The sequence below is a fragment of the Mytilus trossulus genome, chromosome 11, assembly GCF_036588685.1.
Source record: "Mytilus trossulus isolate FHL-02 chromosome 11, PNRI_Mtr1.1.1.hap1, whole genome shotgun sequence".
NCBI classification, from domain to species: Eukaryota; Metazoa; Mollusca; class Bivalvia; order Mytilida; family Mytilidae; genus Mytilus; species Mytilus trossulus.
The window spans coordinates 1259416-1281425 of record NC_086383.1 but is presented as its reverse complement, the minus strand read 5'-3'; the positions used below and the strand labels follow the sequence as shown (position 1 = coordinate 1281425).

Here is a 22010-nt window from a genome sequence, read left to right as displayed (position 1 = left end):
TAAAATGTTTTGCAAAGCAAAGGCAAAGCAAAAGCATAGGCATTAAATTAGTACAGCATAAGATCTGTAAATATCTATAAATAGAAATAATATTAAATAGTCAGTTTTACAGTGGTACCAACTACCAAACACCTTGACTAAAATTAATTTGGCTCGTTAATTTTGATTAAATTTTAAATATAAGAAGAAAGCCATAATAAATGTAAAAGTATACTACTTGTTCATTGTGTTGGGTGTAACAGCAATTTGTAGTTGTACTGAAATAAAATGCTTTAAATATGATTTCTTTTCCATTTAAATTCCTGTTCTAAATTATTCATAATTGTTACTTTTATTCAAACTTGGATTACAATCAAACTTTTTTAGTAACATTTTTGCAACAGCAAAGCTTAAGAGCCTGCTTCAACTAGCTTTTTCGCCAGAAAGCAATCATTTATTTCATACAATATAACTAAAAGAACTGTATACATGGTATACCAAATAATTTTCGCTAGGATTTTTTTTACGATTAACAGAAGTATCAAAATATTTTGAATATATGTGTAAATCTTATATGTAAATCTTTCCTAATTTCACAACCCAAATAAATTTAAAAATTGCAAATTAAATTGTCAAAGTTTTCTTAACTCGAAAATCAGTTAGTTTACAGTAACCAGATTTTAAAAATTAATCACATTCCACTGCAATTATTATTTAAATAATACATAGAAACAGCAATAGAAATAAAAAGGGAAACTTCAACTTAAATTCATATACAGATTGTGACTAAGTATGTTTTTTGACTAAGTCTGTTTTGAGTAAGTATGTTATGACTAAGTCCTATAAGCAGATGACAGTTTATTGAGGTACTCCGGCAGTGTTCCTATGATTTTTCATGGCTGTTGCATACCAGTCTAACTGGTCCAGAAGTTTGCCTGCACCCTTTTCCATATGGTCATTTTTGGGGACACCTTCCTCATCCAGGGCTTTGTGAACTTCTGGAATCCCAAATATATTAGATACAGATAATGTTCCTATTTCACTGAGCAGTGGTCTCAATGCCATGGCAGCCCTCATCCCTCCATAAATACCTGAAAAAGACAATAAAAAATGTACACTGACTGGTTTCATGTTCATTTTTCTATTCAATATTGTCGAGCTCTATAAGTATATTGGGACTCAAATAACAGTATGTTCCAAGGGAAATAACCAGCTTAAAATTTTCAGTTATTATAAATAGGAAATACGTTTTTTATGCTTGAACGTATTTCACAGAAAATAAGTTCCTTTAAAATATTGCACAGCAACATCTTTTCTTGTTACATTGAAAAATATAATGCTCTCTGGATGCCAATCTCCGGCGCAGAGCTCACATATCCGTTCCGTTCAATATTTTGTAACACTACACTCAATATTAAGTGCAGTATTGCAAAGCATGTATGGAACGGATATGAACTCTGCGCCGGAGAATGGCTGGATGCTGTTTTTGTGCTTGCATGGCTGTAGGATGAAGATAAGAAATACAAGCGATGATAATGTCTCATAATTTGTATCTATGTTTTATCATTTATGTGGTATTTAACCTCCTTGTTTCCAGTTGATCTGTCATTGGTGTTCTTATCATTCATGTACTAATAGCTATGGTCATTTCACAGTTTTAATGAGTGTGTCTTTTATTTCTTTATGTCTTTTTTAAAAGATCAATCACTTCGTCCTTTTCAAATTAGTACAAATGTTCATCTTTAACTATAGTACTTTTTTTTCGGAATGACTTTTATCATTATTTCCCCACTGACCCGTCCGCTTGAACTTTTGACGCATTCAACAATCACTTTTCCATTGTGGCATCAGATATTTTGTATTGTGACGTCAAAATTTTACGGGAACCTGTGTGATATCCAGTAATGGCGGACAAATAGCGACAAGGTGTATTGAAGGTGTATTGAAGGTCTACAGTGGTTTTCTTTAGGCAATCCAGCTTCCTCCACAATTGAAAACTGGTAGTCACATAATAGCCCAAAAGTGGTCTTTAAAAGTGGCGTTAAAACACCAACAATCAATCAGCTAATAGGTTGATTGATTAATTTTTGGTATTGAACACCACTTTCAAGATTGTCTATTTGGTGACAGCCAATCATCATTGATGAAAGTAGCAATATTTAACATGATTCGTCAATATCAGTCAATTTTTTTATTGCCTGATAGAAAGTGTACATTTTATCACCATGCACCAAAAATTATCGTTAATATCATTTGGCACAAATTTTTACCAATAATCGTCATGAACGTACCCCCCATTACCACCCTCACAATACACAGCGAACATACCTGGAGAATAACACACTATTGCACTTGGTTTGTATGAAAATATTGATCCAGGAAAATGATCCAACATGTTAGACAATGCTGGGGGTATGGAGTGGTTATACTCCCCAGATACAATGACAAAAGCATCAGCTGCCTTGATCTTCTTTTCAGCCTCCTGAAGCCACTCAGGAGCTCCTGTTCTTTCTGGGCCATAGAAATGTACTGGCTTTTGCAGAAGGGGGAATTTCATCTCCAATGGATCTGAAATGAGATAATAACAGGCTATTATTTGAAGTTGGAATTATTTTTAATTATTGAATTTTCATAATTTCTTGAGCTCGAAAATTTTTAATGAATTCCATGTTTATTCTGTATTATAATGTTCTGTGCTATGCACAACACTTTCTATTACAAAAAAGATAGCACATTTTCAATAGAATGTACTGTGCCGCGCACAACACTATCTATATACAAAATACATTGGTTAGAAAGTTTTATGCACTGATCAAAACATCATAATACAAAATAACCATGGAATTCATCAAAAATTTCAAACACAACAAGAAATTATAATAATTCCATAATTAAAAATGATAGCCTGTTTTAATACAAGGTACAGTATTTATATAAAACATCATTTAAAACTTTTTATATTAGGTCAATTATTCACTGCTTTTACAAGGTTGTATAATTTTATATTTTCATGAGTAACTAGAGGGTAAGCAAAATCAAAAGGCGATTCCTGCTATGCCCCCCCCCCCCCCTTATGATTTTACTTACTCTATGGATCTATAGGGGGTCAGTAGTGAACCAAATAACTTAGAGTATCTGTTTAGCGTAAGGCTTAGACTTTATCAGTGCATCCTTATGATTTATTATTTTATTTTTGAATGCCCAAATTAATGTAAATTTATATTATTCTCTATTTTGCCGAGATATTGCTTTTTTGTGCTAATGCGGCGTAAAGCAACCAACAATCAATTAGTATTCTCTATTGAATGGTTCAAAACTTCCTACTTTGAATGAGAGAATACAATTTGGTGTAGACAGTGGCAGATATATATATAGCTAAATACCATATTGTGAGTTCAAACTGTCCCTAGGTCGAGAATAGCGGGGAGATGAATATTAAACTATAAATCAACACTATAGTTTACTAAAATTATTAAAGGATAAATTAATTAAAGTCCATCAATGGCTGAGTAATTGAAAATTAGATAACATTATGTATTACAGTTATATGTACATATGTAGTTTAAATGTATTGTTATAGTTTTCTATTCATAGTTGCAGTAGTGGCCATATCTTTAACATGTTTAAGCACATATAAATTCTTTAAAAAAATAATGAACAAAGTTGTTTTTTTGTTTTTCTTGTTTTTGTTAAAAAGATTTGGTGTAGTTGAAATCAGATGACACATGATAAATTGTTTTTGGCCCTTTAACCCATGTGAGCTTAACAAACAATAAGCATTTTTGAGAACACATCTATACTTTCACAGTTCAGAGAAATTTCAATTTCTGTACTGATCATATTAAAAAATATAAAAACTGCTACATACCAAACATTTCAACCTCATAATTTCTTTTTTCAAGCTGTTTCTGCATAAATCTTGCAACTCGTAATCCAACTCGATTTTCTCTGACTGTTCCTAGGAATAATATAGCTTTCAATTTGCTAGCTGCTTTTGATGAAGCCATTCTGTTTTTAGTGTCTAGTTCTTTTAGATAAGCTCTGTACATACCAATAATATGAAAAAGAGAAGAGTTGATTCTAGACTACTAAATTTAAATTAATATTTCGATATTTATACATGGACTTCCATTTAGCTGAATAATACAGTTACAATTCAGAACTATTTAAAATACAACAAAGCCGCTCTACTATAACATTCCACCTTTTAACTTTGTCTTTGGAACTTGTTCTAAATATTGACCAGTTGAGTTATTTCCCTTTTTATGTTTAGCTAGATTTTGACCTTTTAAAATTATCTCCCTTTATTTCACATCAACATGCTGTACATTCACTGAGTCTGAGAGAGAAAAATCAAGTAATTGACATATATATTTAAAGAGAAGTTAGAAAGAAGATTGTTGAAGTTTTGAATTATACATTTTATAACATGCTTCATGAACTTATAAAACCAAAATCCTTCATAATTTTCAAATTATTGTACATATTATTATTAAATTTGTATGCAGATCTATATATATATCTGTCTATGCCATGGCATGTCTGGTCTGATGAAGTAAACAACACTCTAAAGTGCATTTCATTCAAAAATTAGTTAAAAGCATACACTATGTACATATAGACTATGTGTTGAATATCAAAATCTTAAATATTTTAATCTTGGGGTTGGAAAATGTAAATGTAAAACAGAAGATGTGGTATGATTGTCAATGAGACAACTGTCCACAAGAGACCAAAATGACACAGAAATTAACAACTATAGGTCACTGTAATGGCCTTCAACAATGAGCAAATCCCATACCCCATAGGCAGCTATAAAAGGCCCTGATAAGACAATGTAAAACATTTCAAACAAGAAAACTAATGGCCTTATTTATATAAAAAAATTAATGAAAAACAAATATGTTACACATAAACAAACAACAACCACTGAATTACAGGCTCTTGACTTGGGACAGGCACATCCATACATAATGTGGCGGGGTTAAACATTGTAAGCTGGATCCCAACCCTCCCCCTAACCTGGAACAGGGGTATAACAGTACAACATAAGAACGAACTGTAAAAATCAGTTGAAAAAGGCTTAACTTCTCAGATAGACAAAAATACAAGTGGATGTGGCCGGGTACTTGTACATCCCAACAACAAAAAGACAAATAAATGGTCTATTTTAAACTTAAGTTAAGTGGCAGAATAATCCAAAATGATGCCGGCTTGTCCAAATAATTATGACGTCTGGGAAGGTTTTTTTAGGCTGTCAAAAAATAATTAAGATAGCCTTTCAAGACGTCTTTATAAATTAATTATTTAGACTGGAGGGCTTGAAGCTTTCATAGCATAAATATGTTCATCATAACAAATGGCAAAAAATGGCTGTATACACCTTAAAAACTACCCAGGGTACAGACTTACCTGAGCAGTTTGAAAAATGTTAAGGCCTGTGAGTGGCATCCACTAGATAAACAAAAGTTAAATGAAGATTTGAATGTTTGAAAGCATGATTTTATTTCCTTATGTTCCTATGGTACCAGAATGTCCAACAACAGAGAATGTGACCTGTCAAAAAAAAAAAACCTTCAGAGTCAAAATTAGGTAATATGAAAATTGTCAAATGTCCACAGATTATAATTTGTTTAATGAAATTAAACAGGAAACACTCAAAGATCTGCCATGAACCTCCAACTCTCCAAATAAGAAAAATAAACCATTTAGGGGGCTCACGGGTCTAAATCAAATTTTTTATCTAATATAAGATTTTGCTATATTTTTCTATAAATGAACTTTATCTTATACTTATTAGAAAAATGAAATGAAAAATGGGGTCACCTTTCATTTAGGCTTACTTTAGGCTCACAATCTGCCTTCAAAAGAAGCATACATTTTTGTTAATGTTCTTTTTTTCTGTTGAACTAATAGGAGAAATAGCGGTAAATAACGATATAAAAAAAGAACCAAATTACAGTCATTAAGTTTATGTACAGCTTATTCGAAAACAACAATAAATAATAAAGGTCACTGATGCGTTAAAAAAGATAAATAAATATTTCAATTTTAATGCCAAAAAATGGCAATTTTCACCAAAGGGAGATAATTTAGAGCTTTTTCAATGATATAGATCTAAAGTGTAAAAGTCACCTGAACCCAACTCAAACTGATTTTTTGGAATGATTTTTTTATTTTATGATGAAGTAACAACTACTAAAGGTAATTAATAAAATTTATAATGAAAAATAAATGTTTATTTTTTTTATACCCGCGAGCTTCCTTAAGCTATGACATAGAACAACTACTTTCGAGGTTCCTTACTTGCTAAAGATATATTTAGAAGAACCTGAAACTTGTACAAATATCTATGATAAATGATATGTAAATAGTTTTGAACACACCTTTTTATTTATATTTCCTTTATTCATTACAGGTGAAATGTTGTCAAAGAGAATTGTGGCATGTTTGTATCGGGGTATTACACAGAGAGCTCAAAGTAATGTCCCACTGTATTGTTGCCATAGAAACACATGTGTGAGGTCAATGTCAAGTAATGTCAAGGCTGAGGAGGATATTACAAATGGTACTCTAAAAAATACAGGTAGATCAGGCACAATAAACATGATTAACTTCAACAGAGGGGGGAATGTTCCTTTTTGGTCATAGTCAGAATTTTTATGGGGGCGCAAAGCGAGATCTGAGGTCTAAACTTTTAATAAAAATTTCCTAAATCTCCTGATATGAGTTTCAGTCTATCACATGTATATGAGCTTAAATGTCTAAGATGGCAAAGAAGAATGATAGACCCACTATAATGTTTGTATGTTGAATATTTCTTACCTGTTTTTATGTACCACTTAGGGGCAATACGTTTTTCTTTCTGTGTCCATCTGTCCAACATCAAGTTTAAGTTTTTGTTTTAGGTAGTTCATGATGAAGTTGAAGTCCAATTAACTTGAAACTCAGTACACATGTTCCCTATGATATGATCTTTCTAATTTTAATGCCAAATAGTATTTTTTACACCAATTTCACGGTCCAATGAACATAGAAAATGAAAGTGTGAGTTGGGCTTGTGTGTACAATGGACACATTCTTGTTCTAATTCAGAATATTATGTTTTCAGAAAATGAAAATGGTGAAGTTGGTGTATTCACAGTACCAAAAAATAATCATACATCTGGTGTGACGATAGACATAAAGAAACCAGGTCAATATTTAATTAATCACCATGATAACACAGATGATGTAACAACAAACCAAAATATAATAAGTAACATTAGTGATACAGAAAATGTAATTACAGATCAATCAACACAAACTAAAAGTGAAGACTTTGATTCAAACCTTTCAAGGTCAACAAATTATCAAGAACATCAAGGTCAAAGTGTTTTGATCACCAGTACAAGTGAATGTTCAATATCTACTGAGGATAGAGGACAGAGCAATGATATCAATCAGGAAAATAAACTTATTACAGTTCAGGATCACCATCCTATGTCAGATACATCTACAGATTTGGATTTTCCCAGTATTTCTAGAGGACAAAAGAAAATATATGAACCAATTTACCATTTAGCCCCACTTGTGAAAGAATCAGTGGTGTTGTCAAATCTAGTCATGCTTGGTGTCAGCCTGGCAGAGATTGAGAAACAAGGTGCTGCAGATATGCTGGTTCAACTGAACTATGAAAACGATGTGCAGCCATTGTTACTTTTCTTAAAAGAGATAGGTGTGGCTGATGCTGACCTTTGTAGGGTCATTACGAAAAATCCTTTCTTGTTTAAAGCGGAAATAACAGACTTAAAGGTAATTTACAGCAACATGCATTGAGTTTGTAGGTAAAGGTAATATCTTTTACTAGCTTGCTTGCTAGCTGAAGTGTGAAGTCAGGTAAGGTATACTACCCTCTTTTTGGACTTAGTCTAGTCCAGATGGGTTATCTGTCGAACTAGTCTACTCTTATTTAGGGAAGGTAGTACTGATTAATTACTACTTGGTTCAGCTAACTAGCAAGCTAGTCAAAGATATTATCTTTATCTAATACCTACACACTCAATGTAATATGCTGTATAAGGGCATAGATTGTGTACTGTATGTTGATTTGTTGATGTGTTTTTAAATTAGAATTGGTACTATAATTTGGAAGTGCATTAACTATTAGGAACGAAATAAGCTTAAAATATTGAAAGGTTATGGAGCTCCTTTCAAGATATTTGAGTTTTAAAAAATGGAGGGAAAATGCTGACTTGGACTTTTACCTTTTATTTGCATAAGTATTGATTGGGTCTCAAATCATAAGAAAAGAAATCAAGAATCTGCTGAAATTTTGGTAAAATGACCTTTTATGAGCTATTGAAGAAATGTATGAAAAGAAACATGGGTGTTACGGTGCAAAATATTTGACCCTCTCATGGCTGTATTGAAGGAAAAAAATTCGTAAGGGTTCTGCAGAACCCAGTGTCTCGCCTACTTTTGCTGTAACTCCCAGGCTCAACAAAAATGAGGAAAACAATCAATAAAAATATTCCTACTGATATTATCTTTTGATTGTAAGATGCTTCTGTCCAAGTTTGGTATACATTTCAGGATAGTTTATGAATCGAATAAATGTTTTAAAAACTTAAAGTGCAGACTGTATATTATGTTAACTGGATTTATTTTTTTACAAAATTTACTTCTGGATACTATCTTATGATCATAAACAAGCTTCTGTCCAAGTTTGGTAAAAATCCAGTATAGTTTAAGAAAGATATTCAAATTTTAAAAACTTTAACCACAGAGTGAATGTAATGTTTCCCCGCAGAAAAACTAAGTCCATTTATAAGTAAAAAACAGAGAAAATGGAATTTTATTTTTGAAAAATTTACTTCTGGATACTATCTTATGATCATAAACAAGCTTCTGTCCAAGTTTGGTAGAAATCCAGTATAGTTTAAGAAAGTTATTAAATTTTCAAAAACTTTAACCACAGAGTGAATATTTGTGGACGCCGCCGCCGACGGAATGTAGGATCGCTTAGTCTCGCTTTTTTGACTAAAGTCGAAGGCTCGACAAAAACCAAGGATGCAGAACATTTGACACACATTCCTAAACCTCACCTAAGTACATCCTTAAGCTAATAATATTAAATAAAAAACTATTGTGATAGTTAGCAACTAACCACTTTTTACATGTATAAAATTAATCAATTTTCTTTTTTCCAGGTTAGAATAAATTACCTTCGTTCAAAGAGATTTTCTAAAGTCAATATCGCCTCAATAGTTACAAGAAATTCAAAGGCTTTATCCCTGACCGTAGAACAGCTGGATGGACAGTTAGGATACTATCAAAAACAGTTTAAACTTTCAGGTAGGAACACATTTTTAGTGTCTTTTTGTCTGCCTATGCTATCCATCACATACATTCTTGTAAAAAAATTAAAAACAAGAAATGAGAAGCATTTATAAAACACATTTATAGACTATTTTTGCTACAAAGTGTTTTTTTTTTACTGTGGATTCATAACTGTGGATTCATTACATTATTATTCTTTGGATACCAATTTTCGTGGGAATAGATGAACCGCGAAATTAAATGTTCAATGAATACCAGATTTTCTATAAGCTTGTATGCAGATTTCTCCAAAACCAAGAAATTAAATATCCACAAACATATAAGTTTTCCTCAATCCACGAAAATTGGTATCCACAAAAATAAATGAATCCACATTATTAATCATTAGGTACTCATTTAAAGGCTTTCTTTGGTAAAGGTAGCTGATTTAAAATGTTCAAACTAATGTAGTTGTTTTATAGGCTAATGTCATTACACTTCTTTTGGAATCAAATACTGTGGATTCATTGATATTCATGGATACCACTTTCCGTGGATTTCGTGGGAACAGGAGAACCACCAATTGAAACGTTCAAAGAAATACAAATTTTCTAAAGGAATGTATGCAAACTTTTCCTAAATCAAGAATTTTAATATACATGAATATGCAAGTTTTCCTAAATCCATGAAAATTTGTAGCCACAAAAATGAATAAATCGACATTATACACGTACAAGAAAATTAAATTTTTATTCCAATTCACAAATATTGATATCCACGAAAAAAATGAATACTATATAGATATAGGAAGATGTGGTGTGAGTGCCAATGAGACAACTCTCCATCCAAATAACAATTTAAAAAGTAAACCATTATAGGTTAAAGTACAGCCTTCAACACGGAGCCTTGGCTCACACCAAACAACAAGCTATAAATGGCCCCAAAATTACTAGTGTAAAACCATTCAAACGGGAAAACCAACAGTCTAATATGCATGTAAATAATGAGTATGTGTTCCATTTCAGGTAGTGAGGTGCGACAGTCAATGACTAAGTGTCCTAAGTTGATTACACAAAAAAGATTTAGAGTACAGGTATACTGTAAATTATCAAGAAAATAAAAAAAGGGGGGTATATATTTGTCAATAAGAAAGCAACCCAAGAATAAAAGCAACTAAATGGCATATAGAGAGCAACAATAGACTGATGAGATGTCTGACAAATCTTCAAGCTTGTTATTGTCGAAAGTCTTCACTTGTAAATTGAACCAGATTAAATTATAAAATTCTTAATTCCAGGGTATAATTGATCTGCAATTAAAAAGCTTACTAAATTTGTCATTTTCTTAGCTTAAAAAATTGTATATTTTAGAATTGAATGCTTCTTTTTGTAACTTCATTGGGGTGTAAAAGCGTTGAACAAAGTAAATTTTGTATGAAGCGCGGAAGCCCTTCATTCTAAAAATGTGCACAAAGTCAACGCTTTTACAACCCAATGAAGTTACAAAAAGAAGCATTCAATACTTATAAATACATTTTTTAGCTATGATCAGGGGTCTAAATTAGCGTGGTGGTCCGAGACCAGTAGAATTTTCGTCAGATCAGTAGACTTTGTCAGCTGGTGGTTCAATGGATCAGCAGAGAATTGTCGATTTAAATCACTAACTGCTTGGTATTTCAATTTATTTACCAAAAAAATGCCTGTGAATTAAATTATGTTTATTGGGGGTGGGGGGATGGGTTATTATTCATATTAGTGTTTGTGGAATGAACGACATTTTTAGGACCAGTAGATTTGGAGCCGGACCAGTAGATTATTAGTCCACTGGTCCGACTGGCCAGTACACAAAAAAGCTTATATTCGACCCCTGGCTATGATCATGAAAACACAAATTTTATAATTGTTTTATTTAATTCACCTGTAAACTTTATTGTGGGACCATGTGTTATCATGATTGAAAAGTTTTATGAGTAATGCAATTGCTTAAGGAATAACATGTGATGTGCAGTTAGCCAATCAGAATAAAGTATTATAATGAAACATACATCTAAGAGGGTGGTAAAGGGGGGTACTGAATACAGAAACAAGTGACATAAAAATCGCAAAAACGTAGCAAAAATTAAAATCGGGAAAAATGAAGCACGAGGTATAAAATCGTAAATATTAAGAAAAAAAGTACCAACAGTTGTTACTCAGCCGTTCTTGTAGACATTGTTAATGAACGTAAAGACCTTGTGGTCACCTTTTAGCGTATGCTACTTGCATATGATTTGAAGAAAAAAATATTATTATGATGGACTTTATTACATGTATAGCATACATGAAATTATACAATAGAAAGTAGAATGGTAACAATAAACTACATCAATTTCTATTAAATTACACAAGTTTCAAAAGGTACAATAACTCACTGACTTTGAGTTAGTTCCAATTTACTTTTTAATCAAATGTGGAACAATGCAAGAACGAAAAATTAAGAGCGCCGACACGGAACACGGAAAATAAATAAGGGGAAATACGAAGCACGCACATCTAACAAAACACGAGAAAACGAGAAATAAAACACGAAAACATGAAAACATGTGAAATAAAAAGGCAAAAAACGTTGTACGAAAATAACCCTTTACCGCCCTCATCTAATGTAATTATTTGTTTTTGCATCTTGATCTTGGTTTAAAACTGTATTTTTTAAAGGCAATCAAGGAGGACTTATTAGATATACTTGGTTTCACTCAGAGCGAGGTCAAGAAGATGTTTATGTTAAGTCCTAATATACTGCTTACACGTAAGTTAAACAATAGGGTGTTTATGTTAAGTCCTAATATACTTCTTACATGTAAGTTAAACAATAGGGTGTTAATGTTAAGTCCTAAAATACTTCTTACATGTAAGTTAAACAATAGGGAGTTTATTTTATGTCCTAATATACTTCTTACATGTAAGTTAAACAATAGGGTGTTTATATTAAGTCCTAATATACTTCTTACATGTAAGTTAAACAATAGGGTGTTTATGTTAAGTCCTAATATACTTCTTACATGTAAGTTAATCAATAGGGAGTTTATTTTATGTCCTAATATACTTCTTACATGTAAGTTAAACAATAGGGTGTTTATGTTAAGTTCTGATATACTTCTTACATGTAAGTTAAACAATAGGGTGTTTATATTAAGTCCTAATATACTTCTTACATGTAAGTTAAACAGTAGGGAGTTTATGTTATGTCCTAATATACTTCTTACATGTAAGTTAAACAATAGGGTGTTTATGTTAAGTTCTTATATACTTCTTACACGTAAGTTAAACAATAAGGTGTTTATGTTAAGTCCTAATATACTTCTTACATGTAAGTTAAACAATAGGGTGTTTATGTTATGTCCTAATATACTTCTTACATGTAAGTTAAACAATAAGGTGTTTATGTTAAGTCATAAGTCGGGTTAGGTAGACACAAGATAGTTTGTAAGTGTATTAATTCCTGCTCTAATATACTTCTTACATGTAAGTTAAACAATAAAGTGTTTATGTTAAGTCCTAATACACTTCTTGCATGTAAGTTAAACAATAGGGTGTTTATGTTATGTCCTAATATACTTCTTACAAGTAAGTTAAACAATAGGGTGTTTATGTTAAGTCCTAATATACTTCTTACAAGTAAGTTAAACAATAGGGTGTTTATGTTAAGTCCTAATATACTTCTTACAAGTAAGTTAAACAAAAGGATGTTTATGTTAAGTTCTAATATACTTCTTACATGTAAGTTAAACAATAGGGTGTTTATGTTAAGTTCTAATATACTTCTTACATGTAAGTTAAACAATAGGGTGTTTATGTTAAGTTCTTATATACTTCTTACACGTAAGTTAAACAATAGGGTGTTTATGTTTAGTCCTAATATACTTCTTACATGTAAGTTAAACAATAGGGTGTTTATGTTATGTCCTAATATACTTCTTACATGTAAGTTAAACAATAAGGTGTTTATGTTAAGTCATAAGTCAGGTTAGGTAGACACAAGATAGTTTGTAAGTGTATTAATTCCTGCTCTAATATACTTCTTACATGTAAGTTAAACAATAAAGTGTTTATGTTAAGTTCTAATACACTTCTTGCATGTAAGTTAAACAATAGGGTGTTTATGTTATGTCCTAATATACTTCTTACAAGTAAGTTAAACAATAGGGTGTTTATGTTAAGTCCTAATATACTTCTTACAAGTAAGTTAAACAATAGGGTGTTTATGTTAAGTCCTAATATACTTCTTACAAGTAAGTTAAACAAAAGGATGTTTATGTTAAGTTCTAATATACTTCTTACATGTAAGTTAAACAATAGGGTGTTTATGTTAAGTTCTTATATACTTCTTACACGTAAGTTAAACAATAAGGTGTTTATGTTAAGTCCTAATATACTTCTTACACGTAAGTTAAACAATAGGGTGTTTATGGTAAAACCTAATATACTTCTTACACGTAAGTTAAACAATAAGGTGTTTATGTTAAGTTCTTATATACTTCTTACACGTAAGTTAAACAATAAGGTGTTTATGTTAAGTCCTAATATACTTCTTACACGTAAGTTAAACAATAGGGTGTTTATGGTAAAACCTAATATACTTCTTACACGTAAGTTAAACAATAAGGTGTTTATGTTAAGTTCTTATATACTTCTTACACGTAAGTTAAACAATAAGGTGTTTATGTTAAGTCCTAATATACTTCTTACACGTAAGTTAAACAATAGGGTGTTTATGGTAAAACCTAATATACTTCTTACACGTAAGTTAAACAATAAGGTGTTTATGTTAAGTTCTTATATACTTCTTACACGTAAGTTAAACAATAAGGTGTTTATGTTAAGTCCTAATATACTTCTTACACGTAAGTCAAACAATAGGGTGTTTATGTTAAGTTCTTATAAATTTCTTACACGTAAGTTAAACAATAGGGTGTTTATGTTAAGTCCTTATATACTTCTTACACGTAAGTTAAACAATAGGGTGTTTATGGTAAAACCTAATATACTTCTTACATGTAAGTTTAACAATAGGGTGTTTATGTTAAGTTCTTATAAATTTCTTACACGTAAGTTAAACAATAGGGTGTTTATGTTAAGTCCTAATATACTTCTTACACGTAAGTTAAACAATAGGGTGTTTATGGTAAAACCTAATATACTTCTTACATGTAAGTTAAACAATAGGGTGTTTATGTTATGTCCTAATATACTTCTTACATGTAAGTTAAACAATAAGGTGTTTATGTTAAGTCATAAGTCAGGTTAGGTAGACACAAGATAGTTTGTAAGTGTATTAATTCCTGCTCTAATATACTTCTTACATGTAAGTTAAACAATAAAGTGTTTATGTTAAGTTCTAATACACTTCTTGCATGTAAGTTAAACAATAGGGTGTTTATGCTATGTCCTAATATACTTCTTACAAGTAAGTTAAACCAAAGGATGTTTATGTTAAGTTCTAATATACTTCTTACATGTAAGTTAAACAATAGGGTGTTTATGTTAAGTTCTTATATACTTCTTACACGTAAGTTAAACAATAAGGTGTTTATGTTAAGTTCTTATATACTTCTTACACGTAAGTTAAACAATAAGGTGTTTATGTTAAGTCCTAATATACTTCTTACACGTAAGTTAAACAATAGGGTGTTTATGGTAAAACCTAATATACTTCTTACACGTAAGTTAAACAATAAGGTGTTTATGTTAAGTTCTTATATACTTCTTACACGTAAGTTAAACAATAAGGTGTTTATGTTAAGTCCTAATATACTTCTTACACGTAAGTTAAACAATAGGGTGTTTATGGTAAAACCTAATATACTTCTTACACGTAAGTTAAACAATAGGTTGTTTATGGTAAAACCTAATATACTTCTTACACGTAAGTTAAACAATAGGGTGTTTATGTTTAGTCCTAATATACTTCTTACACGTAAGTTAAACAATAGGGTGTTTATGGTAAAACCTAATATACTTCTTACACATAAGTTAAAAAATAGGGTGTTTATGTTAAGTTCTTATATACTTCTTACAAGTAAGTAAAACAAAAGGATGTTTATGTTAAGTCCTAATATACTTCTTACATGTAAGTTAAACAATAGGGTGTTTATGTTAAGTTCTTATATACTTCTTACACGTAAGTTAAACAATAAGGTGTTTATGTTAAGTCCTAATATACTTCTTACACGTAAGTTAAACAATAGGGTGTTTATGGTAAAACCTAATATACTTCTTACACGTAAGTTAAACAATAGGGTGTTTATGGTAAAACCTAATATACTTCTTACACGTAAGTTAAACAAAAGGATGTTTATGTTAAGTCCTAATATACTTCTTACACGTAAGTTAAACAATAGGGTGTTTATGGTAAAACCTAATATACTTCTTACACGTAAGTTAAACAATAGGGTGTTTATGGTAAAACCTAATATACTTCTTACAAGTAAGTTAAACAATAGGGTGTTTATGTTAAGTTCTTATATACTTCTTACAAGTAAGTAAAACAAAAGGATGTTTATGTTAAGTCCTAATATACTTCTTACATGTAAGTTAAACAATAGGGTGTTTATGTTAAGTTCTTATATACTTCTTACACGTATAAAGTTAAACAATAAGGTATTTATGTTAAGTCCTAATATACTTCTTACACATAAGTCAAACAATAGAGTGTTTATGTTAAGTCCTAATATACTTCTTACACGTAAGTTAAACAATAGGGTGTTTATGTTAAGTCCTAACATACTTCTTACACGTAAGTTAAACAATAAGGTGTTTATGTTAAGTTCTTATATACTTCTTACACGTAAGTTAAACAATAAGGTGTTTATGTTAAGTCCTAATATACTTCTTACACATAAGTCAAACAATAGAGTGTTTATGGTAAAACCTAATATACTTCTTACATGTAAGTTAAACAATAGGGTGTTTATGTTAAGTCCTAATATACTTCTTACAAGTAAGTTAAACAATAGGGTGTTTATGTTAAGTTCTTATATACTTCTTACATGTAAGTTAAACAATAGGGTGTTTATGTTAAGTCCTAATATACTTCTTACAAGTAAGTTAAACAATAGGGTGTTTATGGTAAAACCTAATATACTTCTTACATGTAAGTTAAACAATAGGGTGTTTATGTTAAGTCCTAATATACTTCTTACAAGTAAGTTAAACAATAGGGTGTTTATGGTAAAACCTAATATACTTCTTACATGTAAGTTAAACAATAGGGTGTTTATGGTAAAACCTAATATACTTCTTACATGTAAGTTAAACAATAGGGTGTTTATGTTAAGTCCTAATATACTTCTTACAAGTAAGTTAAACAATAGGGTGTTTATGGTAAAACCTAATATACTTCTTACATGTAAGTTAAAAAATAGGGTGTTTATGTTAAGTTCTTATAAATTTCTTACACGTAAGTTAAACAATAAGGTGTTTATGTTAAGTCCTAATATACTTCTTACACGTAAGTTAAACAATAGGGTGTTTATGTTAAGTCCTAATATACTTCTTACAAGAAGGTTAAACAATAGGATGTTAATGTTATGTCCTAATATACTTCTTATACGGTACGTAAGTTAAACAATAGGGTGTTTATGTTAAGTCCTAACATACTTCTTAATGTAAGTTAAACAATAGGGTGTTTATGTTAAGTCCTAATACACTTCTTACACGTCAGTTAAACAATAGAGTGTTTATGTTAAGTCCTAATATACTTCTTAAACGTAAGTTAAACAATAGGGTGTTTATGTTTAGTCCTAATATACTTCTAACACGTAAGTTAAACAATAGGGTGTTTATGTTTAGTCCTAATATACTTCTTACATGTAAGTTAAACAATAGGGTGTTTATGTTAAGTTCTTATATACTTCTTACACGTAAGTCAAACAATAGAGTGTTTATGTTCAGTCCTAATATACTTCTTACAAGTAAGTTAAACAATAGGGTGTTTATGTTATGTCCTAATATACTTCTTACAAGTAAGTTAAACAATAGGGTGTTTATGGTAAAACCTAATATACTTCTTACACGTAAGTTAAAAAATAGGGTGTTAATGTTAAGTTCTTATATACTTCTTACAAGTAAGTAAAACAAAAGGATGTTTATGTTCAGTCCTAATATACTTCTTACATGTAAGTTAAACAATAGGGTGTTTATGGTAAAACCTAATATACTTCTTACATGTAAGTTAAAAAATAGGGTGTTTATGTTAAGTTCTTATAAATTTCTTACACGTAAGTTAAACAATAGGATGTTTATGTTAAGTCCTAATATACTTCTTACAAGAAGGTTAAACAATAGGATGTTAATGTTATGTCCTAATATACTTCTTATACGGTACGTAAGTTAAACAATAGGGTGTTTATGGTAAAACCTAATATACTTCTTACATGTAAGTTAAAAAATAGGGTGTTTATGTTAAGTTCTTATAAATTTCTTACATGTAAGTTAAACAATAAGGTGTTTATGTTTAGTCCTTATATACTTCTTACACGTAAGTTAAACAATAGGGTGTTTATGTTTAGTCCTAATATACTTCTTACACGTAAGTCAAACAATAGAGTGTTTATGTTAAGTCCTAATATACTTCTTACAAGTAAGTTAAACAATAGGGTGTTTATGTTAAGTCCTAACATACTTCTTACACGTAAGTTAAAAAATAGGGTGTTTATGTTAAGTTCTTATAAATTTCTTACATGTAAGTTAAACAATAAGGTGTTTATGTTTAGTCCTAATACACTTCTTGCACATTAGTTAAACAATAGGGTGTTTATGTTTAGTCCTAATATACTTCTTACAAGTAAGTTAAACAATAGGGTGTTTATGTTATGTTCTAATATACTTCTTACATGTAAGTTAAACAATAAGGTGTTTATGTAAAGTCCTAATACACTTCTTGCACATAAGTTAAACAATAGGGTGTTTATGTTATGTCCTAATATACTTCTTACAAGTAAGTTAAACAATAGGGTGTTTATGTTAAGTCCTAATATACTTCTTACACGTAAGTTAAACAATAGGGTGTTTATGTTAAGTCCTAATATACTTCTTACAAGAAGGTTAAACAATAGGATGTTAATGTTATGTCCTAATATACTTCTAATACGTAAGTTAAACAATAGGGTGTTTATGTTAAGTCCTAACATACTTCTTAATGTAAGTTAAACAATAGGGTGTTTATGTTAAGTCCTTACATACTTCTTAATGTAAGTTAAACAATAGGGTGTTTATGTTAAGTCTTAATATACTTCTTACACGTAAGTTAAACATAGGGTGTTTATGTTAAGTCTTAATATACTTCTTACAAGTAAGTTTAACAATAGGGTGTTTATGTTAAGTCCTAATACACTTTTTACATGTAAGTTAAACAGTAGGGTGTTTATGTTAAGTCCTAATATACTTCTTACACGTAAGATGAACAATAGGGTGTTTATGTTAAGTCCTAATATACTTCTTACATGTAAGTTAAACAATAAGGTGTTTATGTTAAGTCCTAATACACTTTTTACATGTAAGTTAAACAATAGAGTGTTTATGTTAAGTCCTAATATACTTCTTACAAGTAAGTTAAACACTAGGGTGTTTATGTTAAGTCCTAACATACTTCTTACACGTAAGTTAAACAATAAAGTGTTTATGTTAAGTCCTAACATACTTCTTACACGTAAGTTAAATAATAGAGTGTTTATGTTAAGTCCTAATACACTTTTTACACGTAAGTTAAACAATAGGGTGTTTATGTTAAGTCCTAATATACTTCTTACATGTAAGATGAACAATGGAGTGTTTATGTTAAGTCCTAATATACTTCTTACACGTAAGTTAAACAATAGAGTGTTTATGTTAAGTCCTAATATACTTCTTACAAGTAAGTTAAACACTAGGGTGTTTATGTTAAGTCCTAACATACTTCTTACACGTAAGTTAAACAATAAAGTGTTTATGTTAAGTCCTAACATACTTCTTACACGTAAGTTAAATAATAGAGTGTTTATGTTAAGTCCTAATACACTTTTTACACGTAAGTTAAACAATAGGGTGTTTATGTTAAGTCCTAATATACTTCTTACATGTAAGATGAACAATGGAGTGTTTATGTTAAGTCCTAATACACTTCTTACACGTAAGTTAAACAATAGAGTGTTTATGTTAAGTCCTAATACACTTCTTGCACGTAAGTTAAACAATAGGGTGTTTATGTTAAGTCCTAATATATTTCTTACACGTAAGTTAAACAATAGAGTGTTTATGTTAAATCCTAATATACTTCTTACACATAAGTTAAACAATAGGGTGTTTATGTTAAGTCCTTATATACTTCTTACACATAAGTTAAACAATAGGGTGTTAATGTTCAGTCCTTATATACTTCTTACACATAAGTTAAACAATAGGGTGTTTATGTTAAGTCCTTATATACTTCTTACACATAAGTTAAACAATAGGGTGTTAATGTTAAGTCCTTATATACTTCTTACACATAAGTTAAACAATAGAGTGTTTATGTTAAGTCCTAACATACTTCTTAATGTAAGTTAAACAATAGGGTGTTTATGTTAAGTCCTAATATACTTCTTACAAGAAGGTTAAACAATAGGGTGTTTATGTTAAGTCCTAATACACTTCTTACACGTCAGTTAAACAATAGGGTGTTTATGTTAAGTCCTAATATACTTCTTACACGTAAGTTAAACACTAGGGTGTTTATGTTAAGTCCTAACATACTTCTTACACGTTAGTTAAACAATAGAGTGTTTATGTTAAGTCCTAACATACTTCTTACACATTAGTTAAACAATAGGGTGTTTATGTTAAGTCCTAACATACTTCTTCCACGTAAGTTAAATAATAGAGTGTTTATGTTAAGTCCTAATACACTTCTTACACGTAAGTTAAACAATAGGGTGTTTATGTTAAGTCCTAATATACTTCTTACACGTAAGATGAACAATAGAGTGTTTATGTTAAGTCCTAATACACTTCTTACACGTAAGTTAAACAATAGAGTGTTTATGTTAAGTCCTAATACACTTCTTGCACGTTAGTTAAACAATAGGGTGTTTATGTTAAGTCCTAATATATTTCTTACACGTAAGTTAAACAATAGAGTGTTTATGTTAAGTTCTTATATACTTCTTACACATAAGTTAAACAATAGGGTGTTTATGTTAAGTCCTAATATACTTCTTAATGTAAGTTAACAATAGGGTGTTTATGTTAAGTCCTAATATACTTCTTACATGTAAGTTAAACAATAGGGTGTTTATGTTAAGTCCTAATATACTTCTTACACGTAAGTTAAACAATAGGGTGTTTATGTTAAGTCCTAATATACTTCTTACACGTAAGTTAAACAATAGGGTGTTTATGTTAAGTCCTAATATACTTCTTACACGTAAGTTAAATAATAGGGTGTTTATGTTAAGTCCTAATATACTTCTTACACGTAAGTTAAACAATAGGGTGTTTATGTTAAGTCCTAATATACTTCTTACACGTAAGTTAAACAATTGGGTGTTTATGTTATGTCCTAATATACTTCTTACACGTAAGTTAAACAATAGGGTGTTTATGTTAAGTCCTTATATACTTTTTACACCTAAGTTTCACAATACACTAGTAGATATCAATGTGTAAATAGAATGGTCATTTAACATAACTGACATTACAGACAAGGTACTGGTAGTTGGAAGGTGAGGGAATTACTAAAAATTTGTAAGTGTGCCACGGAACCCAGTGTCTTGCCTACTTTTGCTGTTAATCACACACTCAACAAAAATGATAAAAAAAATCAATAAAAATGTTCCCCTCGATACTATCTTTTGATTGTCAGAAGCTTCTGTCCAAGTTTGGTAAAAATCCAGGATAGTTTAAGGATCTTAAAAATGTTTTAAAACTTTAACTGCACACTTTATGTAATGTTAACTGGAAGAAAAACTAAGTCCATTTATAAGTAAAATACAGGAAAAATGTGATTTTTTTTTACAAAATTTACTTCTGGATACTATCTTATGATTAGAATCATGATTCTGTCCAAGTTTGGTACAAATCCAGGATAGTTTAAGAAAGTTATCAAGATTGTTAAAATTTTAATCACACAGTTTCGGCAAAAAAACTAAGTCCAATTATAAGTAAAATCTGGTTCTGTTTAGAAAGATATTAAATACTGTAAATTCAAATCATTGCATGCATTTATTATTGGGATTTTGACATATTAGATGCTAATGCAATTTCAGTTTTTACAATTTTGGAGAAAAATCCTGTTGAATTCATATGAAATATTTGAAAATGTGAGTTTAAATTATTCCATTTACAACTCTCGCATTTTTCACAATAATTAAAATCGCAATTATTTCTGAATTTTTTACTAGTTTGGTACCAAACATTATTGACCTATCACATTGACTATACATCATTGTCGTTTCAGATATAAAACAACTTAGTGCTAATTTTGACTATTTACACAACGTAATGGGACTATCACACAAGGACGTTCTTATGTGGCCACAGATCTTCCAAACCATTACGGACAGATTAAAACGTAGGCATCAGTTCTTAGCTAGCTTGGGAAGAGATCAGTACGATCCTAAAAAGGAGAATTTTGTCTCCTTACATGATCTTGTTTCTGGTACAGATAATTATTTCAGTGAAAATGTAGCAAAATCGACAATAGAGTTACATGATGATTTTATTAAAACATTATGAAATGTT

At 30.2% G+C, this 22010-nt stretch overlaps 2 protein-coding genes and 1 long non-coding RNA gene across 4 annotated transcripts; 2 read left to right on the top strand and 1 right to left on the bottom strand.

Annotated features, from left to right (window-relative positions):
• Positions 1-201: 201 nt before the first annotated feature.
• LOC134690619 (quinone reductase-like) lies at positions 202-4239 on the bottom strand. 2 transcript variants are annotated; one of them, XM_063550594.1, is made up of 4 exons: positions 4184-4239; positions 3848-4020; positions 2308-2547; positions 202-1070 (listed from the first exon to the last, which is right to left on the bottom strand). In XM_063550594.1, the coding sequence occupies exons 2-4, from the start codon at positions 3984-3986 to the stop codon at positions 838-840; spliced, it is 612 nt and encodes a 203-aa protein (XP_063406664.1). In that variant the 5' UTR covers positions 3987-4020; positions 4184-4239; the 3' UTR covers positions 202-837. The 2 variants fall into 2 exon arrangements, with proteins under 2 accessions (XP_063406664.1, XP_063406663.1); XM_063550593.1 differs by lacking the exon at positions 4184-4239 and having other exon boundaries at positions 3848-4148.
• Positions 4240-4291: 52 nt separating this feature from the next.
• On the top strand, positions 4292-6565 carry LOC134690621 (uncharacterized). The gene is made up of 2 exons (XR_010101982.1): positions 4292-4336; positions 6398-6565. It is a non-coding gene; the product is annotated as an uncharacterized LOC134690621 (long non-coding RNA).
• A 183-nt stretch (positions 6566-6748) lies between these two features.
• On the top strand, positions 6749-22010 carry LOC134691553 (transcription termination factor 3, mitochondrial-like). The gene is made up of 6 exons (XM_063552118.1): positions 6749-6784; positions 7075-7773; positions 9171-9315; positions 10305-10372; positions 11973-12063; positions 21727-22010. Exons 1-6 carry the CDS (start codon positions 6749-6751, stop codon positions 22002-22004), a joined length of 1317 nt encoding a protein of 438 aa, XP_063408188.1. The 3' UTR covers positions 22005-22010.

Excerpts from the sequence above, each read along its gene's own strand:
- LOC134690619 (XM_063550593.1), bottom strand. The coding sequence starts at position 4,028 with ATGTACAGAGCTTATCTAAAAGAACTAGACACTAAAAACAGAATGGCT. Across the intron at positions 2,548-3,847 it reads TTATGAGGTTGAAATGTTTG|ATCCATTGGAGATGAAATTC; the intron begins GTATGTAGCAGT and ends ATCTCATTTCAG. Across the intron at positions 1,071-2,307 it reads AATAGTGTGTTATTCTCCAG|GTATTTATGGAGGGATGAGG; the intron begins GTATGTTCGCTG and ends TGTCTTTTTCAG.
- LOC134691553 (XM_063552118.1), top strand. The coding sequence starts at position 6,749 with ATGGCAAAGAAGAATGATAGACCCACTATAATGTTT. Across the intron at positions 6,785-7,074 it reads ATAGACCCACTATAATGTTT|AATATTATGTTTTCAGAAAA; the intron begins GTATGTTGAATA and ends GTTCTAATTCAG. Across the intron at positions 10,373-11,972 it reads AAAAAAGATTTAGAGTACAG|GCAATCAAGGAGGACTTATT; the intron begins GTATACTGTAAA and ends TATTTTTTAAAG.